Source organism: Dromiciops gliroides, chromosome 1 (genome assembly GCF_019393635.1).
Source record: "Dromiciops gliroides isolate mDroGli1 chromosome 1, mDroGli1.pri, whole genome shotgun sequence".
In the NCBI taxonomy this organism is placed as follows: domain Eukaryota; kingdom Metazoa; phylum Chordata; class Mammalia; order Microbiotheria; family Microbiotheriidae; genus Dromiciops; species Dromiciops gliroides.
Genome location: NC_057861.1, coordinates 537,598,744 through 537,618,555, shown reverse-complemented (window position 1 = coordinate 537,618,555; position 19,812 = coordinate 537,598,744). Strand labels below are relative to the sequence as shown.

The 19,812-nt window shown below is 42.0% G+C and overlaps 1 protein-coding gene across 1 annotated transcript in view; it reads right to left on the bottom strand.

Moving 5' to 3' along the window:
• Positions 1-15,183: 15,183 nt before the first annotated feature.
• PDGFA (platelet derived growth factor subunit A) overlaps positions 15,184-19,812 on the bottom strand; it is a 38,991-nt gene continuing 34,362 nt past the window's right edge. Inside the window, exons 5-6 of the mRNA XM_043979608.1 lie at positions 19,576-19,702; positions 15,184-17,772 (exon numbers count right to left, since the gene is read on the bottom strand). Coding sequence (XP_043835543.1) covers positions 17,762-17,772; positions 19,576-19,702 — 138 coding nt within the window. The 3' untranslated portion in view covers positions 15,184-17,761. The remainder of the gene's footprint in view (positions 17,773-19,575; positions 19,703-19,812) is intronic.

The following is a 19,812-nucleotide window of genomic DNA, read 5'->3' as shown; positions in this document are numbered from 1 at the left end:
TCCTGAATCCAAGGCCAGTGCTTTACCTACTGCGCCACCTAGCTGCCCTGTCCTTCATTCTTGAAGAGAAATAATGTCATGACTTTCACTGAATTGGATTTAAGTGAGGCAGGGCTGTGCAAGGTCACCAACCTCACTCCCTCCTCCAGAGTCATCTGAGTCCAGTGGCAAGATACACATCAGGACGACTAGAGATGGCCCCAGATGTTTTAAAGCATTTGGGGTTAAGTGACTTGCCCAGGGTCACACAGCTAATAAGTGTCTGAGGTGAGATTTGAACTAATGGTGAGTGCTCTGTCTACTGTGCCACCTAGCTGCCCCTGTTGTTTTATAACCTCTTTCTAGGCAGAGAAACTGAGACCCAGAAAACTCAGAATGTTTCCAGAAAGCTGCTATTCTTGCTCTCTGGACCTCAGCATCCCATCCCTGATGATAAGAGCAGTGTCTGCCTGCAATGATGGCTGCTCCAGCCTTACAGCTCTTAGCTTTTCTGGGATGCTCCATACTGCACTAAAGTGGGGGGTGGGGAGGTGAAGGGATGGAGTGGGAGGGAACGCCCATGAAATAATGCCTTGGCAGAGTTCTCAGTAGCTATTCCCCTGGGGTTCAATTAGACCTATCAGTTTCCCCTGCAAATGGACCTAAGTGATTTTTCTCAGTTCTACCCAATTGGAAGAGGGAAATGCCTGATTCACAATTCCAAGGGCATTTGGTATGTGTAACCCCGATGTTGCTGTTTCCTGGGGAATGTAAACAACTTGGACATGGTGAGAAAACAGCATGAAAATTTTAAAAGGACAACTCACCATGACTGCAGGGAGACAGTCTCTTAGGCCAAGAAAATGAGGGTTGGTTGGCATGTGTCGTCCCTCCCTCCCTCCCATTGCCCCAATCTCAAGTCATGTCAGAGCAAAGGCTGCCTTTGGGGCCCTTGGCCAGAGTTCAGGGGAAGCTTGCTTGAAATGGGCCTAGGGAGGGGGCCCAGGGTGCGTGGCAGAACAGAGGGACACTCAGCGTCTGCCCCTGCAAGCAATATTCCTGAGTAACGCTGCCCACTAATTGGCAGGCTACAGGCAAGATAATGAATACTCCACATTTTTTGGCTGCCCGGGCATAGTTTGAAACAAAGTTACCGTTTTATTCTGCAAAACCACACTCTTCATGTCTGGGTGCCTTCATCTTGTAACATGGCACGAAGGGGAGATTCCGGCAGGGGATGTGTCACAAGCTAGAGAATGCCTATCCCTTTGAAATTAGCCTTATTCCCTTTCTGAGCTTACCTTAGTAACTTTTTTCTGTTGGCATCATTAGTGATCTAGGCTGATGAGCTTTTCTTTTAAGATTGGTTCATCTTTTCATTCATTCATTCAACAAATGTACAATTAGGGGCACTCAAAAAAATTTAGAACAGGGCCATGGCCTTCAGGCAGTTTACATACTAGTCAAGGAGATAGGACTTAAGCTGGAAGATCACTTGTGCCAGGTGTGGTGACACATAACCATTAGTCCCTATTTCTGGGGAGGTTGAGGTTAATTGATCACTTGAGTTTGGGAGCTATGAGCTACAGAAGGGCTAAAGCCAATCTGGGATCTTCACTAAATCCAATATAGGGTGCCCCCAATTCTTCCCTAGCAGGCCTGCCTAAGAGGAGTGAATTAACCCAGGTCAGAAAAATGGGGCAGGTTAAAGTTCCCATGCCAGTTAGTATTGGGATGGGCCCTGGGTGTGGGATAGGAAGACCCAGTCTAAAAAAAGTTTGGGGGTTTTTTTTAAGGAAAGACTTTAAAATGGCAGATAAAGTGGCATAAGAGAAAGTCCACTAAGCAAGACATTCAAAAGACCCGTATTCCAATTCTGCCTCAGACATTTATTAGCTCTTAAATTTATTCCTTTTTTTATAGGAGAGGATATATATTCATTGGGAAAATGGTGTTTAAAATTGTAAGAAATGGCCAGTAGCCAAGTATGGCTGGTACATAGCTATAATCATTGGCTGAGGCTGAGACTAGTAGGTAGATGTCTCAGATTTGGGAGTTCTAAGCTGTTGTATGGCTAAAGCTGGTCAGGGATCCACACTAAGTCAGGCACCAGTTAGAATGAATCCCGGAGAGCAGGGGAAAAGGGGACCCTCCAGGCTGACTAAGGAGGAAGAAACTGGACCAGGTCAGAAAGGACTGGGTCAAAGCTTTCCTGCTGATCAGCAGTAGGCCCCATGAGTGGACATAGCACTTCCAACCTGGTTGAGATCCAAAGACCTGGTCAAAAACAAAAAGAGGGGAGAGGAGAGGAGAGGGGAAGGAAGGAGAGGGGAGAGGAAGGAGGGAAAAGAAGGGGAAAGGAAGGCTGCATTCTAGGCCTGTGAGGACTGCTAGAGATGCAGTGTTGTATGTGAAGAGCAGAGAAAAAATCAGTTTGGGGGCAGCGAGGTGGTGCAGTGGATAGAGCACCAGCCCTGGAGTCAGAAGGACCTGAGTTCAAATTTGGCCTCAGACACTTAACACTTAGTAGCTGTGTGACCCTAGGCAAGTCACTTAACCCCAATTGCCTCACTAAAAAAAAAAAAAAAAAACAGTCAGTTTGGCTGGATTGCCAAACTTATAAGGGGAAAAGATTGCTCTGGGCTGGGGCACTCAGGGAAGACTTCTTGGAGGAGGTGAAACCTGATCCATATATTGACAAAGAGAAAAGACAAAAATGTCCAAATTACCTGTAGCCTGTGGTAGTGGGACAGGGTGGCCCCACAGCCCAAGTCACGATCATTATGAAAAGCATTCACACTCTGGAAGTCAGAACAAGGAGTTATTTGCCTCTGAGAAGAACCTAGAGATTGATCTGTCTTATAAATAGCTATTATTTAGCCACTGGATATTTTCAGCATTTGCTGCATTTTCCAGTTTGCATATTCAGGAGTTGGTGGGGGAGGGGGAGGCGGGGAAGGATCCAAGGCTTCAATATTCACAAGAACATACCACTGAAGCCTTGTATTCAAACATTCTGTTCTGCAACAGGGACCCATCCAGCCACAGGCAGCATCTTCACAGAGTAATCCAGTGCAACATCCTGTTAATTAATTGATCCCTGGGAGAGGAAAAAGAGAAGAGGGGGATAAAAATGTCCAGCTTGTGCATCCTAATGTCAGCTCCAATTTACATAGCAATTTAAGGCTCCACACATCTCATTTGAGTCTCACAACAAGTCTTTGAAATAAGAACTATTATCATCTCTGTTTTGAAGAAAAAGAACCTGAGGATTCAGAGAAATCAAGTGACCTTCCCTCAGTCACACTACTAACAAGGGTCTACAGTGAGATTTCAATTCAGGTCTTCATAACATAAGGTTCACACAAGATGATTGGGTGAAACAAGGCACTCTAGCTGGCCTCTTTTTAAAAAAAAATGGGGGGGGGAGGGCAGTTAGATGGTGTAGTGGATAGTGCACCAGCTGGGGAGTCAAGAAGACCCAAGTTCAATTCCAGCCTCAGATACTTACTAGCTGTGTGGCCCTGGGCAAGTCACTTGCTTCCAATTACCTCTAAATAAATTTTTCTAAAAATCTGACAAATAGGTGTGCTAGGTAGTGCAGCGCTGGCTCTGGAGTCAGAAGGACCTAAGTTCAAATCCGGCCTCAGACACTTAACATTTACTAGCTGTGTGACTCTAGGCAAGTCACTTAACCTCAATTGCCTCACCCCAACAACAACAACAACAACAACAACAACAAGAATAAAATAAAAAATTAAAATCTGACAAATAGAAACTGACAAGATAACCCAAGAAATACTATCCTAAAGCTCAAAAAAGAATGGTTTTGTTTGGTAGGGAAGAGGATTGGGGAGAGGGAGTAAATAAAGTGACCCAAATTGTAACTTATGCTAATACTGAAGATTTAGAGCTAATATGGACCTTAAAAGCCATCCAATTCAACCTCTTATGTTAAAATATAAAGGCGGCTAGGTGGCGCAGTGGATAAAGCACCGGCCCTGGATTCAGGAGTACCTGAGTTCAAATCCAGCCTCAGACATTTGACACTTACTAGCTGTGTGACCCTGGGCAAGTCACTTAACCCCCATTGCCCCGCAAAAAAACCCCAAAAAAACAAAAAAACAAAAATATAAAGGAAGTGGGGCATCTAGGTGGTACAGTGGATAAAGCACTGGCCCTGGATTCAGGAGGACCTGAGTTCAAATCCAGCCTCAGACATTTGACACTTACTAGCTGTGTGACCCTGGGCAAGTCATTTAACCCTCATTGCCCCGTCAAAAAAATAAAAACAAAACCTATGAAGGAAGTGAGGCTTATAAAGTAACATGCCACATATCACACAGATACTGAGTAACAAAAGGGTAGAATTTGAACATTTTGACTCCAAAGCTAGGTCACTCTCCACTGTACGGTACTAGCTCTCATGATTTTGTGCTTTTCAGACTGTGGGGCTTATTTTTCAAGTAGAGCACATACACAGACAGAGATAAAAATGGCACATAACACAGGTATCACTATCAAAAAAAATTCTCAAACATTCCCAGGATTCAGAGATCGGTCTGGTCTAATTCTAAAGGAAAGCCAGTTAAGAGGAAAAGTTCTTCCAAGACCAAAATGCTTGTCAGGTTCTAGAATGCAAGCCAGCAGCCTTCTTAGCCTTGCTGCTCTCTCTCAGGGGCTTCAAGTGTGGGAGCATGGAGACACTGCTAAAGGAATAGGAAATAAGTATTCAAGTCCCACCTGTATGACCTCTTTGGACCTCCATATTCCTCATCTATAAAATGGGAGCATTGCGCTATGCAACCGCTACTGTCCCTTTATACTGTAAATCTACAACCATAACCACCCAACGAGCCTGTGATAGAGGTGATTCCTACACCTCTATAACTCTAGATTGGCGTGAAGTTGCACAAGATGAATTGTCATCTCTTCTCCTTCAAAAATTTTATAGCAACGGAAATGATGCCTTAACTCAGAGAGTGACTCCAATGAGGAATTTGGGGGTAAGGAAGGGAGATTTGTTTTGGCAGGTGAGATTTTGAGTGTCCATCAAATCAGACCATCTAGAACATGGCCTATTCTATCTATTCATAGGATCAACTTTCCCAGTAAATTCCTTTGTAAAGGTTGACAGTCCAACAGTGTCCTTAGAGAACAGTTACATGGCACAATGAATAAAGCACCAGCCCTGGATTCAGAAGGACCTGAATTCAAATCCAGATTCAGATACTTGACATTTACTAGCTGTGTGACCCAGGACAAGTCACTTAACCCTCATTGCCCCACAAAAAAAAGTGTCCTTAGGCGTGGTAGGTATGGCATCTGTATATAGAAGAAAACAAACTTTTTTTTTTTTAATATACCTGCTATGTGACAGGCATTGTGCTAAGCACTTTTACACTTCATTTAATTCTCACAACAATCCTGGGAGGTTAGTGCTATTATTATTTCCATTTTACAGTCAAGGAAACTGAGGCAGACTTAAGTGACTTGCCCAGGGTCACGTAGTCAATAAGTATCTGAGGCCACATCTGAGTTCAGGTCTTCCAGTGTTCTATCCACTGTGCTGTTTAGCTGCCTCAGAAAGGGTAGGCATCTTCTACATGGAGAACTTGCCTGATTTTCCTAATTGTTAATGCTCCCTTCCCATAAAAAATTGAATTACTTGGTAAATTTAAGTTTACTTTTACTTAATATTTTACTTAAATTTAATTTTTTTTAAAAAAATTTTAATTAAATTGAAATTAGGGCAGATAGGTGACAGTCAATAGAGCACCAGCCCTGGATTCAGGAGGACCTGAGTTCAAATCTAGCCTCAGACACTTGACACTTACTAGCTGTGTAACCCTGGGTACGTCACCTAACCCTCATTGCCCTGCAAAAAAAAAAAAAAAAAGGAAAAGGATGGAGGGTAAAAAGAAAAGCAACCGAGAATGCTCAAAACAAATGGAGTCTATATGGACCTCAACCTCTGGTATTGAATGCTCAGCCTCAGACTGAGGTACTGCCACCCTGCACCCTAGGAGTTACACAGTTAATCCATATCAAAGAACCAGTTCTGCATCACAGTGGCAAAAAAAAAAAAAAAAGGGACCACAATCTCTTGGCTTAACAACAGAATAATCATGTGATTTCACATCCTGCTTTGGGGCGATAGGAAAGAATTCCATTATCAATCACCAACAATGGACTCTAGCTGGCTACTTCCTCAAGACCCATAGGAGAGCTTCCCAAAGACCAACAAGCTAGAGAAGCAAGTGGAGGCAGGCCAGACTAGTTGGGCAGTCTCCTTTTCTCTCATCCCTTGTCTTAGACACTTGAGTCAGGCCTACGATGATATTCCAGGTTATTTCCCCACCTTAAGCATCATAAATGCAAAGAACAGAAACTTTAGGTTGAGTATAGAGGCAGTGTTTTTTAAAAGAAGGGGGAAATGGGGCAGCTAAGTGGTGCAGTGGATAGAGCACCAGCCCTGGAGTCAGGAGGACCTGAGTTCAAATCCATCCTCAGACACTTGACACTTACTAGCTGTGTGACCTTGGACAAATCACTTAACCCCAATTGCCTCACCAAAAAAAAAAAAGAGAGAGAGAGAGATAGAAGGGGGAAAAGGGAAGGGGAGAACCAGGAAAGGCTTCCTAAAGTCACTTTTTTTGGTTGTCTCTGCTGTCCATTATGCAGAAGCTATTCAGATGCTACTCTCAAATTATATTAAAGCAGACTGTGTTGCTGGGGAGCCAGTGGCACAGTGAATAGAGAACAGGGCCTGGAGTCAGGAAGACTCAACCTTCCTGAGTTCAAATCTGGCCTCAGACACTTACTGGGCAAGTCATTTCACCCTGTTTGCCTCAGTTTCCCCATCTGTAAAAATAACCTGTATAAGGAAATGGCAAACTCTCTCTCGTCAACCACCTCATTTTTTCATTTTCTTGCACTAGTGAAATCTGACTCTCTCCATAAGACCTTGCATCCCTAGCCACCCTCTTCATTGCTCTCTGTTCCTTCTTTTATGTTGTTCCCTCTCCCTCCCCATACTGAACTAGCAGAAGATGGCCTATTCTTTGCCCCTCTTTTCTGCCACCTTTTTTGAGTATGGTGTGTTGGCACTTGCAGGGAGAATCACTCCATACATCTCTATCATTCAGACAAAATTCCTGTTGCTATCATCTATGAGCCTCTGGCTCACTCTCTCTCCTCTTTCAGGAAGTTCAATATCTGACTCACAGTCTTTTCATCCAACCCAACCGTTGCCTTCATACTTGGGAACTTCAACAAGCACATGGATATCCACTCAGTGTCAACTTTCTCAGTTCCCATGACCTGGAGCTTCAGGAGGGATGGTCATGCCTTATATCTCACCATTACTCTTTTTTTTTTTTTTTTTGGCGAGACAAGTGGGGTTAAGTGACTTGCCCAGGATCACACAGCTAGTAAGTGTTAAGTGTCTGAGGCCGCATTTGAACTCAAGTTCTCCTGAATCCAGAGCCAGTGCTTTATCCACTGTGCCATCTAGCTGCCCCTACCATTACTCATAATCATGCCACCTTCCTGATTTTGAACTCTGAAATTCCCCACTCTGATCATCACCTCCTGTCCTCCCAGCTCTCCTTCCTATTCATTATCTTTACTTCAACCTCCAGTTCCTTAGTCACTCCCTGCTTTCCCAGTCCATCACCCAAGTTCTGGAACCCCTTTCTTCTCTTCACCATTTTGATCCTCTAGTTAACAAGTTCAACTACACACTGACCCCAACACTTGGTTCTCTTCTTCTCCCAACAACCTTTATATCTTACTAATACCCAAGCCTGGATCACCCCCACCATCCATCTTTTCTTCTCATACTACCGAGTTGCAGTTTGCCATTGGAGGAAGTCACTCCGCATTGCAACTAGGCCCATCGCAAATTCATATTAACTCATTTCAAATGGGTCCCCACTGTCACAGGCACAAATTATATAGGCTTTTGCCTCTATTCTACTTCTCTCAATGGCTATTCCAAAGCATTTCTCTCCTCCACGTGCCCTCAGCCTCCTCCACTCCTTCTTTCTGAGCACATATCCTGGCCTTTTACTTCCATAAGGAAATAAAGGCCATCAGTCAAGAGCTCACTCTTCCCTACTCCATATCCCAAGGTCTCTCTCCATCTTCACCCATCTTGTCCTTCTCTTCTCTTTTTTCCTTAAGCAACTAAGTGACACAGTGAATAGAGTGTTGGGTCTGGAATTAGGAAGACCTGAGTTCAAATTCTGCCTCAGATACTTATGAACTATGTGACCCTGGACAAGTCACTTAACTTCTATCTGCCTCAATTTCCTCAAAGGTAAAATGGGGATAATAATACCATGTATTTCCCATGATTGTTGTGAGGATCAAATGAGATGATATTTGTAAAGTTCCTGGCACATAGTAAGCCTCTAATAAAGCCTTTCTTCTTATCAAACCCTTGACCCTTCTCCTTGTCAAAGCCAAACCCTAAACCTGTGCCATCAATCAAATCCCCTGCTAAGAGATTGTCCCTTTCTCTCATCTTTAATCCATTCCTGTATTTTAATCTCTTCCTTCCTCACTCCAGAGAATTTTCTTTGGCCGTCCTCCAGCTCTGAAATGCTCTCCCTCTTCATCTCTGTCTTCTGATTTCCCTAATTTCCTTCAAATCCCAACTAAAATCTTAACTTCTACAGGAAGACTTTTCTGACCCTTCTTATTTCTAGTATCTTCCCTTTGTTTATTATTTCCCATTTATCCCATATATATCTTGCTTGTACATCAATGTGATCTTCCCCACTAGACCATGGGCTCCTTGAGATCTGGGACTGTCTTTTGCCTCTCTTTGAATCCCCCAGAGCTTATCACAGTGCATGGTACATAGTAGGCATTTAATAAATGCTTACTGATTACTTATCCACTAATTCTTTTCCTCCTTGCTCAGATATATTCCATCCCCGAAAAAGGGTATTCCTACCATTTTCGCAAGCCATCCCCCTCTATCTTTCTTCCTTCTTACTGACAAACTCCCAGCCACACCTGTCTATATGGGTAACCTGGAAATCTTCGCCACCCTTGGTCCTGATATCCTTTTCTCAGTCACTGTCCTCCGGAGCTCTAGTTAAGATGATCATTTTCCTCTTCCTGGTCCTACTTGACTTTTTTTTTTTTTTTTGGTGAGGCAATTGGGATTAAGTGACTTGCCCAGAGTCACGCAGCTAGTAAGTGTTAAGTGTCTGAGGCCAAATTTGAACTCAGGTCCTCCTGAATCCAGGGTCAGTACTCTACTGCACCACCTAGCTGCCCCTCCTGCTTGACTTTTGTAAGACAGCTTTCTCTTGATCCATCATCTTATTTTCCTTTACAATTCATTATTCATCCTTTCCTCCCTTACCACAGAGACACTCCAGGATTCTGCCCTGGATGCTCTTCTATTTTCTTTCTGCATACCCTCTGTCTTTTGCAGATGTTATCAGCTTCTATGGGTTTAAGTATCATCTCTTCCCAGGAAGCTCCCAAATCTATATGTCCAGCCCTAATCTCTCTCCTGAATTCCAGTCAGGTCCAGACAACTGCTTGCTGAATATCCAGAGGGTCCATTGGTATCTCAAACTCAATATGTTGCAAATGGTACTTCCTAAATTCCCCCCTAAACCCACCCCTCCCTCCAAACTTAGTTCTGTCGAGGACATCACTACTCTCTCAATTACCCTAGTTTATAACCATTGAGTTGTCCTTGATTCTTCCCTCTTCCTCACCACTCAAATCTAGTCTATTCCCAAGTCCTGTCAATTCTACCTCCACCACTCTGGCATCTATCCACCTATTCCTGTTTCTCCACTCACATAGTCAATAATCTAGCTCAGTTTCCCTCTTACCTAAACAGCTGCAATAGCCTCCTAATTGTTCTCCCTGTCTTGTCTCTCCCTGAGCCAACCAATCCTTCATGCAACTGCTAACATAAATAATCTTCCTGTAATACAGGTCTAATCATGTCACTTCCTCAGCTCCCCACTGCTTCTAGGATGAAATAGACATTTCTTAGCCTCACAGCTAACGTGGTACAGTGGATAGAGTGCGGGACCTCCAGTAAGGAAGACTCATCTTCCTGAGTCTGTCCTCAGATCCTCACTAGCTGTGTAAGACACTTAACCTGGGCAAGTCATTTAACTTTCTTGCCTCAGTTTCTTCATCTGGAAAATGAGCTGGAGAAGAAAAAGGCAAACCGCTACAAGTATCTTTGCAAAGAAAACTCCAGATGGGGTCATGAAGAGTCAGACATGACTGAAAAATAACTGAACAATAGCAATCTACTTCACATCTGCCTTTCCAACTTTATTACATACAGTTTCTGTTCAACAACTAGCTAGTTCAGTGAAATGGGTTACTACATAGTCATCTAGACACCCTTAATTTGACCCTCTCTCTCCCATCTCTTTGCATTTGTACAAGCCCTCAACTATGCTTCATCTCCACCTCTTAAAATCTCTAGTTTTGGGGCAGCTAGGTGGCGCAGTGGATAGAGCACTGGCCCTGGATTCAGGAGTACCTGAGTTCAAATCCAGACACTTGACACTTACTAGCTGTGTGACCCTGGGCAAGTCACTTAACCCCCATTGCCCCACAAAAACAAAAAACAAAACAAAAAAAAAATCTCTAGTTTTCTTCAAGGTTCATCTCAAATAGTACCTCTTCTGTGAAGCTCTCCCCGATTTCCCCAGTTGTTAGTGTTCCCTCTCCCTCTTCAATTTTCTTTAACTTATACTTATATACATTGTGTCCCCTCAGTAGTATTTAAGCCTATTTCAGGCAAGGAGAGAACGGAAGTGGAACTTTTTCCTGCTCTGCTGGTCTCCTGACTGCGCTGCACAGGCTGATGCTGATAAGAGTTCGACTGGGCCAGGCTCGAGGTTAGCAGCAGCACGCGATTGACACGGTCTCTCTCTCTCCCCAAAGGTGGCCTTCGGCTTTTGGTGAGTTTTATACGGAATATAGACTAAGCTTAGACTTAAGACGATTTGTATTGTATTTCTACTTTCCTATCCTTCTAATCAACATCACCTTGTGACTACCATACAATAAAAGCTCTAACTAGAAAACCAGAAACTTCTTCTATTTACTAGTCTGGGAGATAAATTAAGGGAAAGGTTAAAGAGGGGAGATTTATGATCTAATATCCAATTTTAAATGTCACAGTTGGACCACTGAACCTAGAGCAAGGAAGACCTGAGTTCAAATCTGGCCTCAGATATTTACTATCTGTGTCATTCTGCACAAGTCACTATGCTTCGGTCTGCAGGTCTAGAATTCGATCCACAGTGTCATCTAGCTGCTTCTTGTTACTGGTCTTGACCTGTTGTTGTGGTTGTACAATTGTGTCTGTCTCTTTATGAGCCCATGAACCATAGCATGCTAGGCCCATCTACCCTCCACTATCTTCTGAAGTCTGTCCACACTCATGTTCATTGCTTCCATGACTCTGTCTATCCATCTCATCCTCTGCCATCGCCTTTTCCTTTTGTCTTCAATCTTTCCCAACATCAGGATCTTTTCCAATGAGTCCCATCTTTTCATTATGTGGTCAAAGTATTTAAACTTCAGCATCAATATTTCACCTTCCAGTGAAAAGACAGAATTCATTTATTTAAGTATTGCTTAGGGGAAGCTAGGTGGCGCAGTGGCTAGAGCACCAGCCCTGGAGTCAGAAGTACCTGAGTTCAAATTCAGCCTCAGACACTTGACACTTACTAGCTGTGTGACCCTAGGCAAGTCACTTAACCCCAATTGCCTCACCAAAATAAAAAAAAGTATGTTAAGTATTGCTTGATTTGATCTCCCCATTATCCAGAAGACTCTCAAAAGCCTTCTCTGGCACCACAATTCAAAAGCATTGATTCTGCAGAGCTCAGCTTTCCTTATAGTCAAACCCTAACAGCCATACATTGCTACTGGAAAAACCATAGCTTTGACTATATGGACCTTTGTCAGACAGCAAGATGGTGTTTCTGCTTTTTAGTATGCTGTCCAGATTTTCCATAGCTTTCCTTCCAAGGAGCAAGAGTCTTTAAATTTAATGGCTGCATACACTGTCCGCAGTGATCTTTGAGCTCAAGAATATGAAATCTGGAGGGGCAGCTAGGTGGCGCAGTAGAGTACTGGCCCTGGATTCAGGAGGACCTGAGTTCAAATCCACCCTCAGACACTTAACACTAGCTGTGTGACTCTGGGCAAGTCACTTAACCCTCATTGCCCCACCAAAAACAAACAAACAACAACAACAAAAAAAAGAATATAAAATCTGACATTGCTTTCATTTCTTCTCCTTCTATTTGCCAGGAAGTGATGGGACCAGTTGCCAAGATAATTTTTTTATGTTAAGCTTCAAGCCAGATTTTATACTCTCCTCTTTTACCCTCATCAAGAGGCTTCTTAATTCCTTTTCGCTTTCTACCATCAGAATAGTATCATCTGCATATCTAAGATTCTTGGTATTTCTCCTGGCAACCTTACTTCTGGCTTTTGATTCATCCAGCCCGGCATTTTGCATGATGTACACTGCATACAAATTAAATATGTATGGTGACAATATACAGTCTTGTCATACTCCTTTTCCAATCTTAAACCAATCAATCAGTTGTTCCATGTTTGGTTCTAACTGTTGCTTCTTGGCCTGCAGACAGGTTCCTTAGGAGACAAGATGATCTGGTATTCCCATCTCTTTGAGGATGTGCCACATTTTGTTGTGATCCACACAGTCAAAGAGTACAAGAATATTGCAGACCTATATAAAGTATTTCATCTCATTAAAACTCTGAAGATTCATGCCACATCCTGCTTAAGACTATTTGGTCCAGCCAAATTAGCCTCTGGACTGTTCTTCCCACATGATACTCCATTGCCTGTTTCCATGTCTTTGCAGACTGTCCCCCATGGAGGGAAACTATGGCTGCCCCCAAGGGCTTCAGCACTCCGCTCAAGAGCCCCCTCTGCATGAAGCTTTTCCTGCTACCCCCAGCTGCTAGTAACCCCCCACCCCCACCCCTGCCACTGACGTATCTGTCTTGTGTGTGCTCTGTATATCTCTATATAGGTCTAAGTTGTGCTCTGTGTGTGAGAGAGTGTGAGTTGTCTCCTCGAGGACAGGTACTACTTTAGTTTTCTCTTTGTACCGCTCTCCCCAGAACTTAACACAATGCCTAGGACATGGCAGAAGCTTCTGCATGGAAAGAGAGAGGGGATGGGGCAGGGAGAGAGAGAGAGAGAGGGAGAGGGAGGGAGGGGGAGGGAGGGAGACAGAGAGAGAGAGAGAGAGAGAGAGGGAGGGAGAGAGTGGGGAGAGAGAGGAAGAAGAGGGAGGAGAGGGAAGGGGGGAGGAGGGAGGAGAGGGAAAGGGGGAGGAGGGAGAGGGAGGAGAGAGAGAGAATATGAATGAAAGGCAGTAAGACATACTGGATAGAGAGCTGGCATCAGAGCTAGGAAATCCTGGGTTCAGAGTCTTATCTCTGACACAGACTAGCATGCTCTAACTTAACTTTTCAGTGCTCTAGAAAGTTCTCTAAGACAATGAGCTGAAGTTACCAATGAAATCAGAAGGGGTTTTTTTGTATATGTACGTAGATAGCTAGATAGATGGATGGATGAATGGATGGATGGATGGATAGATGATAGATACATAAATGGACATAGATATGTATTTACATGTGTGTGTACACACAAGTATATATGTATGTGTATTGTGTATATGTATGCACATATATCTCTATATGTATACATGTTTCTTTCTAAAGGCTCCCTCTCAGAGGAAAATTTCCACAATGAGAATTCCCCACACCAATAAAATCACAGGTCCAGACCAAATGCCTCCTGCCTGTACTGTCCTTTCAATTTTTTTTAAAAGGAAATCTGGATTAAGTGACTTACCCAGGGTCACACAGCTAGTAAATGTCGGAAGCTGGATTTGATTTGGAAAGAGCACTGGTTTTAAAAGAGGACCTAGGGGGACAGCTAGGTGGCACAGTGGATAGAGTACCAGCCCTGAAGTCAGGAGTACCTGAGTTCAAATCCGACCTCAGACACTTAACACTTACTAGCTATGTGACCTTGGGAAAGTCACTTAACCCCAATTGCCTCACAAAAAAAAGAGGACCTAGGTTCAAATTCTGGCTCTAACACTACTAAACTCATAAATCTGAGTTCAATCCTGCCTCAGACACCTGGTAAAATGAGGATAATAATAGCACTTACCTCACAGGGTTGTTGTGAGGATCAAATGACATAACTTAAGTGCTTTTGTAAACCTTAAACACCAGCATTGTGGCCTGCTGAGAAATATTTAACAAAATACATCTTAAAATGCAATAGAACATAATGTTAATATGTGGTTTTCAAAGTCAGTTTGTGGCCTGAGGGTATTCTTATGGATGTTTTAGTGGCTATCCTTTCTATGAGTGTGACACCCCCACCGTTTTAAAATTACTTACAATCCAGAAGATCTATAACCAGAAAGGCTAATTCTTGCAAGGTTATATATCCCTAAAATCTGTTTTAGCCCACACTATTCCCTTGCCTCCTCTTTTCTCAAAAAGTGGCCACTTTTAACCTTGGCTGTGGGAGTTCCTCCCAGACCTAAGGCTATTTTCTATTTGCCACCTCTCCCATTATCAAAGTCTCCCTTAAGACACAGAGGCCTTAAGACGCAGAGGCAAGCCTTCTCCAAAGGAATGATCTGTGAGAAAGGAATGCTGGGAATGCAGACAAAACCTTAACAAAAGGAAGCAGCAACAGCATAGATGACACTGATTTTTAAGTCATCATCTCTGTAGCCAATTCAAAGACTGGTCAATGTTTGCTTATGTCAACCGCAGGACCACAGGGCTCGGACACAAAGACCATATCCCCTAATTCCTTGTAAGAGCCAGTAATGAAATTAACCACCGACTCCAACTCTGTCATTGAAAGGGCTACCGCAGGACCCTTCATTCAGTCTGTAGCTCTCCTCCCTTAGAAAACATAAAAGTCTTGATGGTGGCACCAGTCAAATTCCTGTCTTGGGTTACATTTTCTCCGGGAACTAAATATACCATGGAGCTAGCCAATTCCCCACCACAGCAAAGGAACCACAGGGTGTCCCCACAAAGTGGGACCCTGGTTTACTTCAGCACCTTTCTTTGTTTTTCTAACATTTTCCCAAAAAACCTATGAGGAGAGCACACCATGCTTTTTCAGCTACATGATTTTAATGGGTAAATGAATTCTTTCATTAGATAGCTTGCAAAAAAAAAAAGAGAGAGATGAGCAATATTATTGGCATCTCACTGAAACATAAATATATAAATTACACTTTTACACATTAAAAAAAAAAAACTTTAGACATATACATTCATGGGCATAGCATTGTGAATGGTACCCAGCTGAGAGTAAGCACAGGTGGCCAACAAAACTCAGGTTTCCACTCTCTGGGAAGAGAGCACACCCCTACCGGCATCTGACCCGCATCCAGGCAAGGCTAAATTCTGACTTCATGCTGCCATTAACAGCCTGTTCCCAAAATTGCTTTTCTGTTGCTTGAAATCGTGCCAAAGAGGGCAGGAACAGGTTCAATCTTTTCCCCAAAATTTGAAAGGCTACAAACATTGGTTCCCCTCAGCCTCCCCCCACCCCCCTTCCCTATCCTACCCCAATCTTAGTGTTTACATCTCAAAGCTTCAGTTCATTCACATTCAGAGGCATTCCATTCAGGCCTGAAAGCCTTATCATAAAGACATGCTACTTTATAAGTTCCTCTTTAAAAAACAAAAACCCTTTACTTCACTAACACATACAACAGATAGAAAGCTTCCATCTCTTTAGGAGACATTTCATGTGAAATGTGATCAACAAAATTAAAAGGGCAATGGCCACATGACTTAACCTACTTTGAGGGATGAGGGAAGAAATAAGGCAGCCAACAGCCACCAGGGTACTCAGAATAGTTCACTGTCAATGTCTACCCAAAGCCATAAAACCAAAGAAAAGTGGAAAATAAAATCAGGCTTTTGCCTATACCCTCCAAGCAAGCCTGATTCAAACATGGATGTTTTTCCCCCTTAAGTTAAATTCAGCCAAATAACCCCTCTGACTAAAGTTTTCACTTTCCTTCCCAATGGCTTTTGGCATCAGATAGACAACTGAGTCTCAGTCAACTAACCAAATGTTTGGTCTGTGTGACAATAAATGAACAGTTGGGCCAATTTCTTTCATCAAATTGAACTGACCAATGATTCTGGAATTTTTTAAATGACCACATCCTCTTTAATTTTCAAAGCAGTGGGTGGGGCCTGAAGCCAACTGGGTTTAGCTGAGCCCTCCAGTGAGGACCCAGTAGAATCCCCATGGGCCACTGGTAAATTAAAGAAGCATATGCATCTCAACCAGCCTTCTACTGCAAAGCAAGCTGGGTTTAAGACAGAATTTGAAGTTGGTTGGGCTATTCTACTAGAAAAATATGACCATAAAATGTTGTTGGGGGTGTTGTTGGTTTTTTGTTTTGTTGTGGGTTGAGGGTCTTAGAGGGAGGGGGGAAAGGGATGGTTTCAAGAAAACATAGCAGGATTTCTCAGGTATATAAAACTGTTAATTTTAGATAAAAATACAAACTTCACCTTTACAAAAAACACATTTTCTGTTGAATACACGCAAAGCATAACATCTTACCAAAAATAAAGAATTTTAAAGTTCTGTTCAAATATTGGCAGCAGGTCCACTTCTCTGCTGTGACAACATTGTACAATACAGATACAAGAAGAAGTTGTACATTTTCACCCAGCCAAACATGTCAAAAGTTAACTTTCTATCTCATATATTGTAAAAAGAATGGCAAATTGCTAACATAGATATCACTGACTAGTCACCAACTGACAAAAGCCTGGAAGGGAGAATTTGGCATGGATGTTTCTATGATTGGTTTACGCACATTATTTTACTGAAATGGCTTAAATTAAAAAGGAAAGGGGAAGGAGAAAAATATAAACCCAGAAACATTTAGAAAATTATGCATAGGTAGGTATACCATGTTTATTTTAATACATCTCATTAGTTTGCATCCTGCTAGAAGAAATACCATCACACTGCCTTAGTGTTACAGCAGCCTTTTTCATGTGTTATTGGTAAATGGAGTCCAACAGATTTTAAAAAAAAAAAGCTAGGCAAAGAATAAAAAGAAAAGCTTAATAATCACTTTATGGTGTAAAAAAAATCCACTTAAGGCTCTCAAAAAGTTTTTGTATAGACTTAAAACACTACGGAGCGAGGATGTATTGTGTCTATAGTGTTCGCGTGGCATTGGATACATTCCTGGTTGTTTTCATTTTGTGTGTGTGCCTGTAGTCCATCAGTGTCCATCCATCTTCATCAAGAAAACAGGCCTATTTCTTGACAAAAAGCACCTTTGACCACTCTTGACAGAAATCCACTGTTCATTTAGATTTTTGTCACATTTTTGTAGGACTTTTGGGTCTCATCCATTCAGTCAACCTTTTATTATTTTTTTGTATGGGTTTTTGTGTAGTTTTTTCTTTTTTTTTCTTTTTTTTCGGACAAGGAAGCTTCTTATTGTTTCACCGAGTGCTACAATACTTGCTTTGATGTCACATTAAACAAATGTACATTGTCTCTTTGTTCTCATCAAGTGTTCTTTCAGAGTTTTTCACAGGAGAACAAGTAGAGTATACTGTCAATGAAGCACCATACATAGAAGGTTCAGGAATGTAACAAACCATGTACATCCATGTCCCAGAGAAGGTTTTCTAGCTTATTTTCACCTCACATCTGTTGGAAAAGAAAAAAGGATACAATAACTTTGTGATCTTATGAGTCTTGTCATTTCTAAACCAATCAAAAGACATTATAAATGAAACAATTAGCCCAATTAAAATAGCATAGAAAGTTGGTTAATAGGATTTAGCAGCTTCCTAAAATGTATACAATTGAAAAGCCAAATTATCTAAGTAGTTTTAAAAAAAAATTCTAGAGTCAGAATAAGGAGATCTGGACTCACATCCCAACTCTATCACTATATGAACTTTATCCATGGCAGCCATTTTACTTGGTGCAGTATCTTTTATGGTAGCAAAACTGGCATGATCTCCAAAGTCCCTTGGAGTTTTAAGATACACTATAACTAAGGATTCATGAAGACGCTATCCTACTTCACAGGTTTCAAAAGCTCCTTGTTTTATACGCTCCTCATCCCATCCCTAACTCCAATTAGAATTATAGAAGGGAAATCATGTCATGTCTAGTTGTCTTCAATGAGACAACCATTGTCAAGGAGGGTTGTTCAATAATTTGCCATGGGATAGGGGAAGGGGGTTGTAAAATATTTCAAGCTCCTTTCTTACTCTAGGATTCTCTGATTTAGAGTATTAAATCCAAGGGTCCCTTTTCTAAAGTAGGCCAAAGTACGTGTGGAAATCCTTCCCAGGTCTAAAAATGAGATATTTTCCAGATATTCAACTTAGTCCAATCCCTTGAAACAGAAACCATTTTCAATCTTGCAGTACATTCATGCATTGTTATAGGATGCTTTGACCCTCCAAATCAGTAAAACAGAGAAAACAAAAGCCAGAGGAATGATACTTCAGATCACAGAAGCTCAAGTATTAATTAGGGCCTTTACAAAGGCCAAGAAAGGCAGAGTTTGAGGAATGGAAGGGCCAATGGTTCCAAGTAGCTTAAAGGGAAAACACCAGCAGGGTAGAATGATTAGAGCCAATCATATCTAATCTCTTTGCAGCTTTGAGGTAGCAAGTGTCAAGATTGGAAGAGTGATTCAGTTGCTGTGATAAAGAGTTTGATTGAGTTGTCCATTGTTTGTGGGATTACAGCATATCCAGTTTTCAGGTCCTACCTGATTATCAAATAGCTCCAGTGGGCTTTAGGTCGGTTTTAACTTTTTTCTTTTCCGTTTTTTACCTGTTTCCCTAGGCCTTCCTGTTAACATAAGGGCAAGGAGGGTGAAAGGCCCTAAGGGAATGCTGTTTGCTTGCAAACTGAAGTAATAAATACTTGAGATGTTTATCTTTCTGAAAGAAAACTTTGATAATCTTTTACATTAAGGTACTTCCTTGTATTCTATTTTTTAAAGCTGACTTTAGGAGTATATTATAAAACCATGCTACTTTGTAAGCAAAGATTCTAGTTTCTAGTTTCCAGCTGATTGAGTTTGGGAGCCTAAACTTAAAAAATACCCCCTTCATCCTTGCCCTCTTATCCTGAAAAGCTCACTTCCATTAAAAGAAAAAAAAAAACTTTTCTACCTCAAACCCTCATTCCAATCAGGTTTCAGCCATATCTTCAGCTGTAGCCTGAATAAGACTATAACTTCCTGCCCCCCACTCTACTCTCATACCCTCACCCCTCCACCACAAATAATCTTCAATTCCAAATTCTCCATGAGTTAATCTTGATATTAAAACATACCTGGTATATAAATGCTCAGATGGATATGCCACCCTTAATTCCATCATTCTACCAAGCAGCCTAACAATTTTGCTCAATCACCCCTACATTCCCCAGGTCCTACCCCCCAAAGATGTGAAAGGCACCCACATCAAAAAAGTAGACACTTACCAGTTTCTTCTTCGCGATAATCTGAATTAGAATTTGATGACATACAGGTGCACTCCAAATGTTCTTCTAACCTCACCAGAACTTCTTTTAATTTTGGTTTTTTCCTAATATATTCCACTTTTGCCACCTGTAAAATAAAAAAGCAAATACCAGTGAGACCCACATTGGTGCTTCTAATGTTCAGTAATCACATACTGAAAAATAATGAAGAGTCGGTTTTTCAGTAAGATTGCAGAG